Source organism: Leuciscus leuciscus, assembly GCF_965113295.1.
Source record: "Leuciscus leuciscus genome assembly, chromosome: 18".
Classification (NCBI taxonomy): Eukaryota; Metazoa; Chordata; class Actinopteri; order Cypriniformes; family Leuciscidae; genus Leuciscus; species Leuciscus leuciscus.
In genome coordinates, this window is record NC_138742.1 from 32,237,530 (window position 1) to 32,251,270 (window position 13,741).

Genomic DNA, 13,741 nt, shown 5'->3' on the forward strand with positions numbered 1-13,741 from the left:
AATGAGCCCCGCCTCCACTCACTCACAGCAGCTCAGAGATCCACTCGTTGATGATCACACGTTGATCTGATTGGTTACAAGGTCGTTTGTGACGTCAGAAACACCAGCGATTTCAAACCGTGTTTTTGAGACTGTCTTTGGTTCACTGCAGTTTTAAAGGATTAGTTCACTTTCAAAAAAATGTTTGCTGATAATTTACTCACCCCGATGAAATCCAAGATATCCATGTCTTTCTTTCTTCAGTCGAAAAGAAATTAAGGCTTTTGAGGAAAACATTCCAGGATTTTTCTACATAGAATGGACTTTAATGGCAACCTACTATTCCAATGTTCAAAGAAGGTTCAAATGTCCGTCTCAATGCAGCTTCAAAGTCTCGACACAATCCCAGTCGAAAAATAAGGGTCTTATCCAGCTAAATGATCGGCCTTTTTCCAAAAAAAAGATTTATATATACTTTTTAACCACAAATGCCTGTCTTGTACCATCTCTGAGATGCTACAAGATGAGATTTGTGATGACGTATCACGTTGGAAAGGTCACGAATTTTTTTTAAATAATAATAAATTAAAACAAAGATGTCGGACGATTTTGAAGTTGGAGGAGAAAATGAGATGACATTTTTTGCCCTTCCCGACCTTTTTGAACCGGAGTACACAGACAAATAACTTAAATAGATGACGTGACGCGTGACCTTTCCAACGTGATGAAGCAATGCGTCGCACATCTCAGAGATGGTACACGACGGGCATTTGTGGTTAAAAAGTATATCATTTTTTGAAAAAATTTGGAAAATGACAGATCGTTTCGCTGGATAAGACTCTTATTTCTCGACTGGGATCGTGTCGAGACTTTGAAGCTGCATTGAGACGGACATTTGAACCTTCTTTGAACGTTGGTATAGTTGGTTGCCATTGAAGTCCATTCTGTGTAGAAAAATCCTGGAATGTTTTCCTCAAAAACCTTAATTTCTTTTCGACTGAAGAAAGAAAGACATGGATATCTTGGATGACATCGGGGTGAGTAAATTATCAGCAAAACATTTTTTGAAAGTGAACTAATCCTTTAAGGAGAAAATACTCAGCAATGCTGTCGACTTACGAATTTACACATGGTGTGTCTTAAAGCATATTAAAAACACCACATAGACATATAAACAACATTTAAATTTAGATTTTCACCACTGGGGGACTTTAAAGGGATAGTTCACTTTGAAATTAAATTTTGGTATGTTTTAGCTTACCTCAAGGGCATCCAAGATGTAGGTGTCTTTTTTTCCGCAGTAGTTTCAATTTTTATATTTTTAGGTCAAACCGTTCTTGTCTGTCAGTCATTTAATGCAGGTCTATGGTCACTGCCTCAAAGAGCATGCACAGAGTCCAAATTAAAACAATTCCCCATCGTCCAAATTAAACAATTCCCCATCGTAAGTACACATTGATGGCCCAAGACACGAAACAAGCCGTTTGTGTGAGAAAACGAACAGTATTTATATCGTTTTTACCTCTTGTACACAGCCACGTCCAAGTGATCTGAGAGCGCGGGCGGGTATAGATATATACAATAGAAGTCGCCTTGGCTGCAGTTTATTGGAACGAAACCGTAGCCAATGCGACATTACGATGGGGAATTGTTTAATTTGGACGATGGGGAATTGTTTTAATTTGGACTCTGTGCATGCTCTTTGAGACAGTGACCATCGACCTGCATTATATGACTGACAGACAAGAACGGTTTGACCTAAAAATATAAAAATTAACTACTGCGGAAAAAAAGACACCTACATCTTGGATGCCCTTGAGGTAAGCTAAAACATACCAAAATTTAATTTCAAAGTGAACTATCCCTTTAAAATCAAGTGTGCATTGTAATAATACATCTGTCTGGATCTGATGAATGATTTTATTGCTTTCAAATTGTTGGAGGATTTAAGATTTTACAGACCAAACCTTTTTCCAAACCGACCCAGGTCAAACCTCAAGCTTTCCAAGCTGTACATTTACTTATCATTTGTATTCATCCTATTTAAGTTAAAGATGTGAACAAGTTGATTACAAAACTAACTAATTCAAGATGTGTTTTTTTCTGTATGTAAATTAGGTGCAATCTACAGTAGCTGAAACAAGATGATTAAGTCTAACATACGAATTATATAAATATTTAAGACTAATTGTGATACACTTACAGTATCATTGTTTTTGGCATGACTTGTTTATTTAAAAATACTTGTAAATGTAATTTATACATATAATGATTGGAATATACCAATTCTATGGTTAGCATGCTTAATATTTCTTAAATTAAAATTCAAACTTGTTTTGATATCATAATGGAAAAGTGCATCATTATAAGAATAAAACATCTGAAAACAAAATCTTACGTAGTTTGGTATAATAGTCATAATAACACTAATTCGTCATTGACCACTATACTACACTTGCATCGTTGTTAACTACTGCAAACATAAACTATTTGAAGCTTCCAGGATCACTCTTACAGTGAAGAAGGACTGTCCTCGTGTCATTCATGTGCAGTCTGGGTAAAAGTGTTCCTCATTCTGTCTTCAGGAAACACCTTCAGTACTCTAGCCAGTCTGTTGTTCGACTGGACTATCGTGAAGGACGCTGAAATGGCAGGTTTCCCTGATTCCTACAACACCCTACAGTAAGAGCTCACGTCTTTTACTTCGTAGTCCTGTTTTATCCCATTTCCTCATGTTGGAATATTTCAAATTGAATTTTCTTAAGCATCACAAAACAAAAACATGAATTTCATTATAAGCTCTGAAGAGTGTTTTTAATCCCTTAGCTGGGGTAAACACAATATTTATATGGATAGTTCATCCAAAAAAATAAAAATAATAATTTACTCATCCTCAACTTCTATATTAGATATTTTAAAGAATGTGTGAACTGTTTTTGTCCACACAGTGGAATTTAGTGGGGACTTCATTAACACTCATTGTATAGACAAAAAAACACCAAAATATATATTTTTTCTTTTCTTTTATGGAACAAAGAAAGTCATAAAGATTTGGTACGACACGAGGCTGGGGAAATTATGAATGATCAATTCTTAGTGAACTATCCTTATAATTATATGTGAATGAAAACAGCCTGTTCTGTCTGGATTGTAATCTGTAAAAACATTCCTTGTAACAAATCATTAGACAACCAAAAGATAGCACCATTTATTGAAGTGAAGGATCTATCCTTCACATCCTCATTTTACATTCATTAAAATGTTATATGTCGTCTTCCACGACTGCGCTCTGTTCAAGCTTGCCTGCGCGTGTAATGTTGCCGTGTGTGTGTGTGTGTGCAGGGTCCTGAGGTTTGCGGAGTCAGCGTACACTCCTCCAGCGTATATCTCTGAGATGGAGCGAGTGGGACATCAGGGCGATATCATCCTCGTTTCAGGAATCAAAACCGGCCACGCCAAACTCAAAGCCAAAATACAAGAGACAATCTATAAGGTCCCATGTCATTTTATACTTCATATGAATAGTTTTGGGAATAAAGATGTTACGGCATAGATATGAATATGTTAGCAATAGTCCTGTTGTCCGCATGAGTGTGTTTTTCTGATCGTGGCACACTTCTGGTTGACTGTTCTCAGGATGTTGGTGCTGCCGAGGTCAGATTGCTGATTCTGGAAAACATTCTCTTGAGTCCTGCGTATGATGTTTATCTGCTGGCTGGCACCTCCATCACATACAAAGTCCAGAAAATCCGGCAAGGAAAGATTACAGGTAAGCTTATATTGCTTTATCAATAAATTATTTTGTCTTTGGTAGGGGTGTAACGATTCCCTTATGTCATGATTCGATACATATCACAATATTGAACTCACAATACAATATTATTGCGATACTGCAAGACATAAAAAAAAGGTAAACAAAAAATGGACTGTTGATTAAAATACAAAATTTGGTATTACATTGAGTGTGTAAATTAACAGGCTTGGACTTGCTGGAAACCCAAAGCACAGGATAATAGTGACACCAGAATAACAATATTCATGATTATGAAGCTGGAAATACAGAATTATTTTAGATGAATATGCTTGGACTCTGTCACTGACTAGATATATTTAAAATAATGTAGGCCACTTTTAGACATTTGACATTATCAGGACCCACAAATATTCCCCCATTGTTTTATTATACATTATATTCAACATTATATATAGCAGTTTAATGTAGTACTGATACTAAAACAAAGTAATTCTTATTTTGGGTGAACTATACACAATACACTATCAATGTCACTATCCACGAATTGTTGCATTTTTGTATTACGATATATTGTGCCCCTACTCTTTGGTTATTACAGCGTGTTTGAGATTTTTGGCCAAAAATAACAAACGAATCAGGCTATAATCCATTACCATTGTATAATAATGGGTCTAATAATGTAAGTTAAAACTGCACTATGGCCTCTGTGTTGCCATCTAAACCCTGTAGGAAGGCATTACACATGCTCTCTCTCTAATTATCAATACATTGATAATCACTATAGTTTTAACTTAAATATTGGGAAAAAATCTAATGGACCCAAAATGTCCATATGGGTTGTCCATGTTGGGTTTTACACCAGTGTCTGTGGCTGAGTGTGTCGTCCTCACTTCCAGAGCTGTCCATGCCCTGTGATCAGTATGAGCTTCAGCTTCAGAACGGTGTGGTCACCCCTAATGGAAACCCTGAGGCTCCTGTCGCATACCTGGACCAGAGCAGCTCGACAGTCTTTGCCCTTCAGCATGGACACACCAACATTGTGCTGGACCACAAGAGTATCCTTAACACTGACCAGAACACAGGAATCTGTAGCATGTCATGTTTAGAGATGATGGATTGTGTTTGCTGCAGTTGATTTGATCAGTTTACTCTGAGGTTTCCTTGATTCTGGACGCCAAGGTCTCGGGATGCAGGGCGTTTCCCGACTTCCCAACAGCACCATCTATGTTGTGGAGCCTGGATACTTGGGTTTGTCTCTTCATTAGCTTTGCATGGAGAAAAATGTCAGGAATTTTGACAACTTGTAAATTGATAAGTAATTTAATATAATGTTTTAGTATAGTTGATTGACTATGATTGACTATAATTGATTGAAATTTTTTTTTTAATTGTCTTCTCTGCTAGCATTCAAAATTCATCCTGAGGATCGCTGGGTCCTTGAGACAGGGAGGCAATATGAGATCTTCATTGAAGTGTTTGATAAGTCAGGACACAAGATTTATCTGTCTGATGTAAGTTGAGTTTGGACTTTTAAAATATGTCTTGTTTTTTATTCTTTTCAATATCACTAAATGCATCTGCTCATTATGAGTAGAGGGATATCTGAAAAGTTCATAAACAATTACTAAATCACTACACTTGCTTAAAGGGTTAGTTACCCAGAAATAAAAGCATTGTTCTCGCCTGACACACAAGCACGTTCGAGCTTCTGTTTGCCGTATTTGATGTGCTTTAAGTACATTTGCTGATCGGTGTTTATATGATAATAAAAGCCTGAATTACATCTGTTCATCGCATAAAGTTATCAGAAGACTTTTCAATGTTTTTTTTGTACTTTTTAATGCATGAAAGTTTTGGTTGCGTTGACTTGTGGGTTTGGAACGACTTTAGGGTGAATGACAGAATTAAAATTTTAGGTAAACTAACCCTTTAAGGTGGATCAATGTTTTATTTATTATTAAAAGATGCACATAAACTTTGATGAAAACATAACTACAGAATAAAGTACAGCTGCGCATCAAAAAGCTCATTTGACTTCGACTCAAGTCAGTGGACTAATTAACTCAGATGATTGGCTGCTATGGCAAGTAACTTTGGCCGCGGGCCAATATTTTTTTTAGCCAGTCGATGGCGGGCCAGCTACACGGAGTAGGCCTATGGTAGGGCTGGGTACAGAGTTCGATACTTTTTAGGTACCGACTGAATTGCCTCGATACTATCGAGTATCGAAAAATGACTTGTTTTTCGGTACCAGATTTCGATACCTAAGGGGTTAACTCGTCAACGTCAGTGCTCAAACAAATACATATGAAATGCACAACGACACGCCTAAAGTCGCTCACGCACATACACGCAAACTCTACACACACGAGACGCGCGGAACTCTCCGCGCACATACTCATGAGACGCGCGCGCGCGCACACAAACTGTCCACGCACACATTCTCATATGAGACGCGAGCACACACACACAAACTCGCGCACATACTCAATGAGACGCGAGCACACACACTCACAATTCCTTAAAGATGTGGAAAAGCCGATCAAAAGTGTGGCTACATTTCTCCATTCTCGATGCCAAGCGTGCGATGCAGTATTTGTGGTAAAATAATTGCTGCAAAGACCGGTACCGCGACAGATATGATGAAGCCCTTGACAGTGCACGGAGTAAACATAAGAGCAGAAAGTTGCTCCGTCTTCGACTGGTAACTGAAGAGATACCTGTTGATCACTCTGACAGTGTTTATATTGCAATAATGACCTACTGAATGTACACTGCCGTTCAAAAATGTGTTGGTCAGAATTTATTTTCAGTAAGGATGCATTAAAGTTATCAAAAATGACCTTAAAACATGTGTAATGTTACTAAAGATTTCTTTTTCAAATAAATGCTGTTCTTTTGAATTTTTTTATTCATCAAAGAATCATGAAAAAATGTATCATAGTTTCCAAAAACTGTTTTCATATTTCTGAAGGATCATGTGACACTGGAGTAATGATTTTGAAAATTCAGCTTTGACAACACAGGAATAAATTACATTTTGAAATATATTCAAATACTATTTTAAATTGTAATACTATTCCACAATATTACAAGTTTTACTGTATTTTTGATCAAACAAATTCAGGTTTGGTGAGCATGAGCTCTTTATAAAAAAATATTTTGTTCCTTTGTGCTTTTTTTTTGTTCCTTTCTGGACTGACTAAGGAGCATGAGTCAAACTGAAAAAATAAAACCAAAGTTTTTCTGAGGTAATGTGTTATGTAATCTTGTTAAAATGGATTTCATAAAATTGGTATCGAAAAAAGTATTGTTCAGGAACCGGTATCGAAATCAAGGTATCGGTATTGGTATCGAAATTTTTTGAACGATACCCAGCCCTAGCCTATGGATACAAATTAAATACTCTTAATGAACTCTGTCTCACCTCCCATTTCAATGTTGTGAATAATAAATTTGTAGCTTACAATATTTTGGCCAATCATGCCTCATTCGCTTACAGTCCGACTTTCGAACTTTATTCCTTTTTTAAATTATTATTATTTATTTGGAACTCACACATACACACCTAAGGTTTAAGGAGGTCTGCGCAGGACTGTTTTTTTTTTTTCTTCGTCCCGCTCCCACAAGGTTCTATTCAGCAACCGCTTAAAATACACTGTGTTCACCCGCTTTATTTCCCGACCTGACGGGTCCGCAAAATTTAGATCTCGTTTCCAGAATCTCACATTCAAATGTCTCTAACTGAAAGAGAGAGATTAAGTAGCCTATAACAATTATAAATGCTATACAAAAATTGTGTTCGTGTCAATATAAATATTATTTTAACATTGTACTGTCAGCAGAGAAAAAAATGTCACAGAAAAAATTTATGAAATATAAATAACATAAATTAACAAAAGCCTATCACTCAAATTTCTAAGCAACATAAAAAAAAGCATGATTGCTATTCATACACTTATTAAAATGGCTGTAATCTGTTACCACAATAGTAGGCTACTTGATCTGTTTAAAATGATTTCATTGGTAGCCCAGCGGTCCCCAACCTTTTTTGCGCCACGGACCGGTTTAATATCAGACAATATTTTCACGGACTGGCCTTTAAGGTGTGGCGGATAAATACAACAAAATAAAATGATACGACCGGCATAAAAACTGGGGTATTTTTTAAATATAATAATAAACGTGAATCCAATGTGTAGGCCTACTCGCAACTTTATTAGCAGGGTCCTCGTAACATCGCGCCTAAAGACAACTGAGAAAGCCTGAACACAAACAAAAATGCCCCCCAAAAGAAAAAATCGACATGTTTTCGGTGGTGACGCGTTCATGTAACATGTAAGGCTGGCGCTGCCAATAAAGCACCTAAAATCTGTTACAGGCAGCGAACCGGCAAAATGAATGATTATGAATATGTTAAATACAGCAGGAGACATTTTTACTGTTTACTAATAAACCAGTATTTTTATGTCAGTGTCGGCTGGAAAGATGAAGTTGACGATGCTGACTCGCGATCTTCGCAGTAGTGAATGCGCAATGAGAGAAATGCACATTTCATACGGATTACATAAGCAGAGAACAGTCTGTTTTCTTTCGTTTTGAATTGTTCTGTTTAAAAGTAGACATTTCAAGCTTTATATATGTCTCAGGTCTGTGAGGCAAGTAGGCTACCTTATACGCTGAGTTTCGGTTCATTAATGAGACGAGCTCCAGGTTCACACGCCGGCGCCTCCGTGTCGTGATTATCTATTTTCTAATATATTTACTTCTTATTTATTAAATCCAGACAATTGGTTGGTGAAACATTGATTAAAATTAAGATACAATTAATACAAAACAAATTAAATTTAAAGACAGGCTTTGTGCTTTCTGTTTGAGGAATCTGTGAAAGTTTTAAAGCAGTCTTTTAGTGCCGCTTTCAGAGCGCTCATGTCCGTAACGGAGAACTGTCCCGTCCGTAACATTTTTTTTTATTTAAAAAAAAAAAAAATTTCTAAATGAATGCGACTTATAGTCCAGTGCGACTTAGGCTATATGTTTTTTCTTCTTCATGGCGCATTTTTTGACTGATGCGACTTATAGTCCGGAAAATACGGTAAGTTATTTATTCTTTCTGTGCGGCCCGGTACCAAATGTCCCACGGACCGGTACCGGTCCGCGGCCCGGGAGTTGGGGACCTCTAAAAAGGTGTTAAATTAAAATTCAAAATTCAAATTTGTCTAAACCCGTTATTTTTTCTATGTTTGATCTGAGCGCACAATCAGAAAATCGGAAAACGAGTCGTTATTCGTTTTTTCATTTTAGTTCAGGAAATAAATAATGGAAAAACAAGTCGTTTTTCTTTTTCTTTTTTTTTTTTTTTTTTTTTTTTTTTGAAAAAACGATTGAACGAATGATACTATTTGTAAACCGTTATTGTAATTTAAAAAAAAGGCTGATTTAAAAAAAAAAAATTGCCAGAAAATATTGCTGCCGGACCAGTTTTGGCCCGCGGGCTGCCTATTGCCGACCCCTGGTTTATGGTATACTCTGTGGTTTTTGAATGTGCAATCTAAACCACATAAGTAATTTATTACATTTAATTTAAAAACAACAACAACAGTGGTTTCCTCAAAGGCTAATAAATGTGAAGTGATGCTTCTATTCTTTTGAACATATGAGATGGAAATGTTTCTTTATTAACCAATTGGTTTTACAATATTTTTTTAGTGTAAATAAAATTCAAAACTATTTTATTAAAACAATTTATGAAAACTCCTATTTTCACAGAATATCCGTATAGAAACCACATTCCCTAGCGAGTACTTTGTGGTTCTGGAGTCGTCTGTGAATGGATCTTACCACCACGTGAAAGCTTTGAAACGAGGTCAGACCGGCATCGATGGAACACTGAAAGCAGTCGTTGATCAAGTAGGTTTTTGTCTTGTTACAAGGTGAACATTTGTTTTCTTAAGCATTTAAAATTGTATAATTTAGCCCAGTTACTAGGTTCTTCCCTGTGTTCAGTGTTGGTTTGTCAACGCTATTCTAGTTTGTTGTACCCTCATGTGTGTCTTCAGGCAGGAAGTGTCCGCGCTCTCTCTGTTCCTGTGCGTAATGAGCAGGACGTGGAGATCTACGACCCCATCGTCCTCGATCCTGCCATCCTCACATTCCCATGGCAGCCTAAAGAGGGAGCGTACCAGTATACCATCCAGGTGTCTTATGGCTCTCTTTTCTTTTGTCAGACATTAATCATTTAGCATTGTAAACTTCAAAAACGCATAAGAGGAAATATAGTTTGAATCTATTCTTATGTGTGTGGTGTGTAGTCTGTGCATTAATGTGATGATGTGTCTGTTTCAGGCGACTGGAGGGAGTGGGAACTTCAGCTGGTCATCCACTAACTCGGCAGTCGCCACGGTTACAGTGAAAGGAGTGATGACCACGGTCAGGGACGTCGGGGTCAGCGCGATCTACGCCCATGACGTGAGAAATCCTCTGCACTACGGAGACATGAAGGTGAGGCCAACGCTCATGCTCGTACAAATCAAGATGTGTTTTAATCACTCTTCTAGATTTATCATTCTTGAATTTATTTATTTTTTATTATTCTTTTTAAATAACTGATTGTGTTTGAGCTTAGAAATTTTGAGCTCTTCTCTTAGATAATCTGCTTTATGTAAATTAAATGATTGTAAACAATGTATCAAAGTAATATTGTAATCATAATTATTTGTAAAAATTGAAATAGTTGATTGCCATGATATAGCCTTCGCTGCTGATATGGCGTTAAATCATTAATTAGTGCTGTGCAACGATTAATCGCATCCAAAATAAAAGTTTGTTTACGTAACGTGTGTAATGTGTATAATTATTTTGTATATATAAATGCACACACATGCATGTATATATTTAAGAAAAATGTTTTATTTACATATAAAATATTTTTATTTATTTATAATATAAATTGTTTAGATATATAAACTGCATATACATGCAAATATTTCTTAAATAAATATATGCATATGTGTGTATTTATATATATATACAAAATAATTATACACAGCACACACACTCATAGGGCCCTATTTTAACGATCTGAAACGCAAGTATCAAGCGCGAAACGCAAGTAACTTTGTGGGCAGATCTTGGGTGCTGTTGCTATTATACCGGCGGGATAAATTACTCTTGCGCCCGACGCAAATCTAAAATGGGTTGGTCTGAAGTAGCTTCTTTACTCATAGGTGTGGTTTGGGCGTAACGTGAAATAAACCAATCAGAGCGTCATCTCACATTCCCTTTAAGAGCAGGCGTGCTTGTTCCATGGCGGGTTGCTATTATAACGGCGGATTTGCCAGGCGCGCGCCAGGAGCGGTTCACAGCCGAGGAGACCGACGTTCTCGTCAGGGCTGTAAAACACTGAGAAGTGACATTGTATGGGGATGGAGAAACATACCCAAATTAGCTTCGGTTAAACAGGCATATAATAATTTTGGTAAATGTGTAAGCTAGATTTATGCCTATTTTTTTCACATCTTCATGGACACAACAATGATTTCCCTCGTGTGTTAATATTTTTCCTTGTAATAATGTATGGTTTTCTAAAAATGAGAACTGATGCGTCTGTGTAGATGAGATAAGCAAAGTGCATGCGCGCTGTGCACACACTACATTTATTATGGACAAGCATGCGTCCTTAAAATAGCATATGAATAACATGCGCAACGCGCCACTGACTTTAGACTAGGTTTTTCATATTCCTATTTAGGAATTGTTTTCTAAACCTGCAAAATAGCACCAGGGAACGTTTGTGCCGGAACACGCCGCCTCTTTGCGCTGAACCGCCCCCGGGAGCGCAAGTTAATTTCCTAATTTACTGACGTGCGTCTGTGGAGGGAAAAGTCCGCTGTGCGCGGGTGCAAAATAGGAATGATGCATGCGTCGGTGTACAAAGTCAATTGCGCTGGTTGCAAGATAGGGGCCATATTATGTAAACACAAACTTTTATTTTGGATGCGATTAATCGTTGCCCAGCACTAAAATAAATGAATAATGGATCTGCTCTGTGTTGTTCCTGCAGGTGTATGTGATCGAGCCGGTGGGCATGGAGTTCAGCCCGTGTGCAGTGGAGGCCCGTGTGGGCTTAAACCTGGACCTGCCGCTGCGAATCTTCGGTCAGCTGGCCGGAGAGAGAGTGACGCTCAGTGACTGCTCACACTTCGACATGCAGGTGGACATGGAGAGTCACGGCGTCTTTCAGCTGCTGGAGGGTGAGTTGAGTTCATGCTAAAAGAATAGATTCTGTGTCTTGCATCGTTCACCCACAAATTAATCTATTACTCTCCCAAACCTGTATGAATTTCTTTCTTCTTCTGAACACAAAAGAAGGTATTTTGAAGAATATGGGTAACCAAACAGTCACTGTTTACTTTCACTTATGACATATATACAACTGTTTACGAGGAGATTTTGACATAATTTTGTGTATCTGTCCGTTCAAGCGCAAGAAGACATGAAAGAGAACTCCATTCAGTATTCATGTACTGAGGCTGCTTTTTGTGAATGTGCTCAGAAAACAGTGCGCGAGTGCCGAATTGAGATCTCTTTCATGTCTTCTTGTGCTTAAATGGTTTAAAACTATGGAGCTATTCTTGTGCCAATAAAAATGAACGTAGCTTTTCAAGAAACTAATGAAAATATAAATTGAAACTAAATAAATTATCTCTAAAACTGAAAAAGAATAAATCGCAGGCAAATTTTTTGACTTCGTTTTTAATACACTGCATGTTTTGCTAACTATTTCTCATATTTCAATCGCTGATCTGAACTTACAAATGCGCTCCCAGAGTTTTCATTTACGCTTCTGAAGTTTTCGTTTACGCTCCCAGAGTTTTCGTTCGCCGTTCTGACACATTTCTCTCGTGGGGGCGGGGCTAGTAGCAGTGTGTTCTCATTGGTTACTGAGCTTTTGATTGATAGCTTCGTGACCTGGAAGTGAAGACGTCAGTGGTGTGTTTATGTGTGGATGTGAGCGTCTGTAATCGCAGCTTTCTATTTCATTTTAGTGATAAGTTATGTTTGTTTTTTAATTTTATCTGTATTTACCTGCTGCTACTACTTAGTTACTACTACTTACTACTACTCACAAGAGATCTATTCAGTCTATTCAGGTGTAATTGCACATTAAAGTACTGTCTGTTTATAATACTTAAAATATTGTAGTGTCCAATGTTTTCGGAGAATATTTGTTTATTCCTGATGATTATTTTGCATGTTAGGCTCTGATTAGGTTCAGCTGTTACAATTTAAACAGAATATTAGCAAACGTGTGTGATATATTCAGCCGTCAAGAAAGTCAAACTTCAACCAGGTAATCAAGGTTGGCAGCCATGGCCATCACACTACTCATTGTTAGCATGATATACGTTTACACCATCAAAATTAATGATCACTTAAATAAGAGGAATTTAAACAATATGAAAATTACAGTCGTGGCCTGCTGTCAGATACAGACCTCAAAGGGCATTTCATTGCATATGTCACACAAAGAATGTTCTTGTTGCCATTTTTTTAAAAATAGATAATTATATTTAGTTATTTCATTTAATTAACATTTTCATTTAATTTAAATATATTTTAACAATCATCAACCGTTTCAATCGTGACTTATACAACCAGTTAAATTAATGTAATTGAAAAAATGAATTCAAATAAATGTACATTCTTTATTGTCTCTAAAGCATACACACAACTATCAGAGTGAAGGTCTTGGATGCAATTATGTTGTGACAGGAAAGACCAGAATCCACAAAACATTAACTGCATAATATACATGTAATGCACAGTATTCTGATGATATACATTACTATACAAAATGCACAATTACAAATACAGAATACATTTTAAAAATTCATATACATTTTAAATGTTGCAATGATTCTTTAAACAGTTCCTGATGCAGTACAAGTAACAAAGCAGTGACTGGACACAAGCAGAACAAGGATAGTCCACCCAAAACATGAGCAT

At 36.9% G+C, this 13,741-nt stretch overlaps 1 protein-coding gene across 1 annotated transcript in view; it reads left to right on the forward strand.

Annotated features, from left to right (window-relative positions):
* nup210 (nucleoporin 210) overlaps positions 1-13,741 on the forward strand; it is a 64,279-nt gene that overhangs the window by 7,916 nt on the left and 42,622 nt on the right. The window contains exons 4-13 of the mRNA XM_082146062.1: positions 2,565-2,661; positions 3,322-3,472; positions 3,616-3,748; positions 4,630-4,788; positions 4,913-4,981; positions 5,138-5,244; positions 9,503-9,643; positions 9,793-9,930; positions 10,079-10,234; positions 11,796-11,985. Of these exons, the coding sequence (XP_082002188.1) occupies positions 2,565-2,661; positions 3,322-3,472; positions 3,616-3,748; positions 4,630-4,788; positions 4,913-4,981; positions 5,138-5,244; positions 9,503-9,643; positions 9,793-9,930; positions 10,079-10,234; positions 11,796-11,985 (1,341 nt within the window). The remainder of the gene's footprint in view (positions 1-2,564; positions 2,662-3,321; positions 3,473-3,615; positions 3,749-4,629; positions 4,789-4,912; positions 4,982-5,137; positions 5,245-9,502; positions 9,644-9,792; positions 9,931-10,078; positions 10,235-11,795; positions 11,986-13,741) is intronic.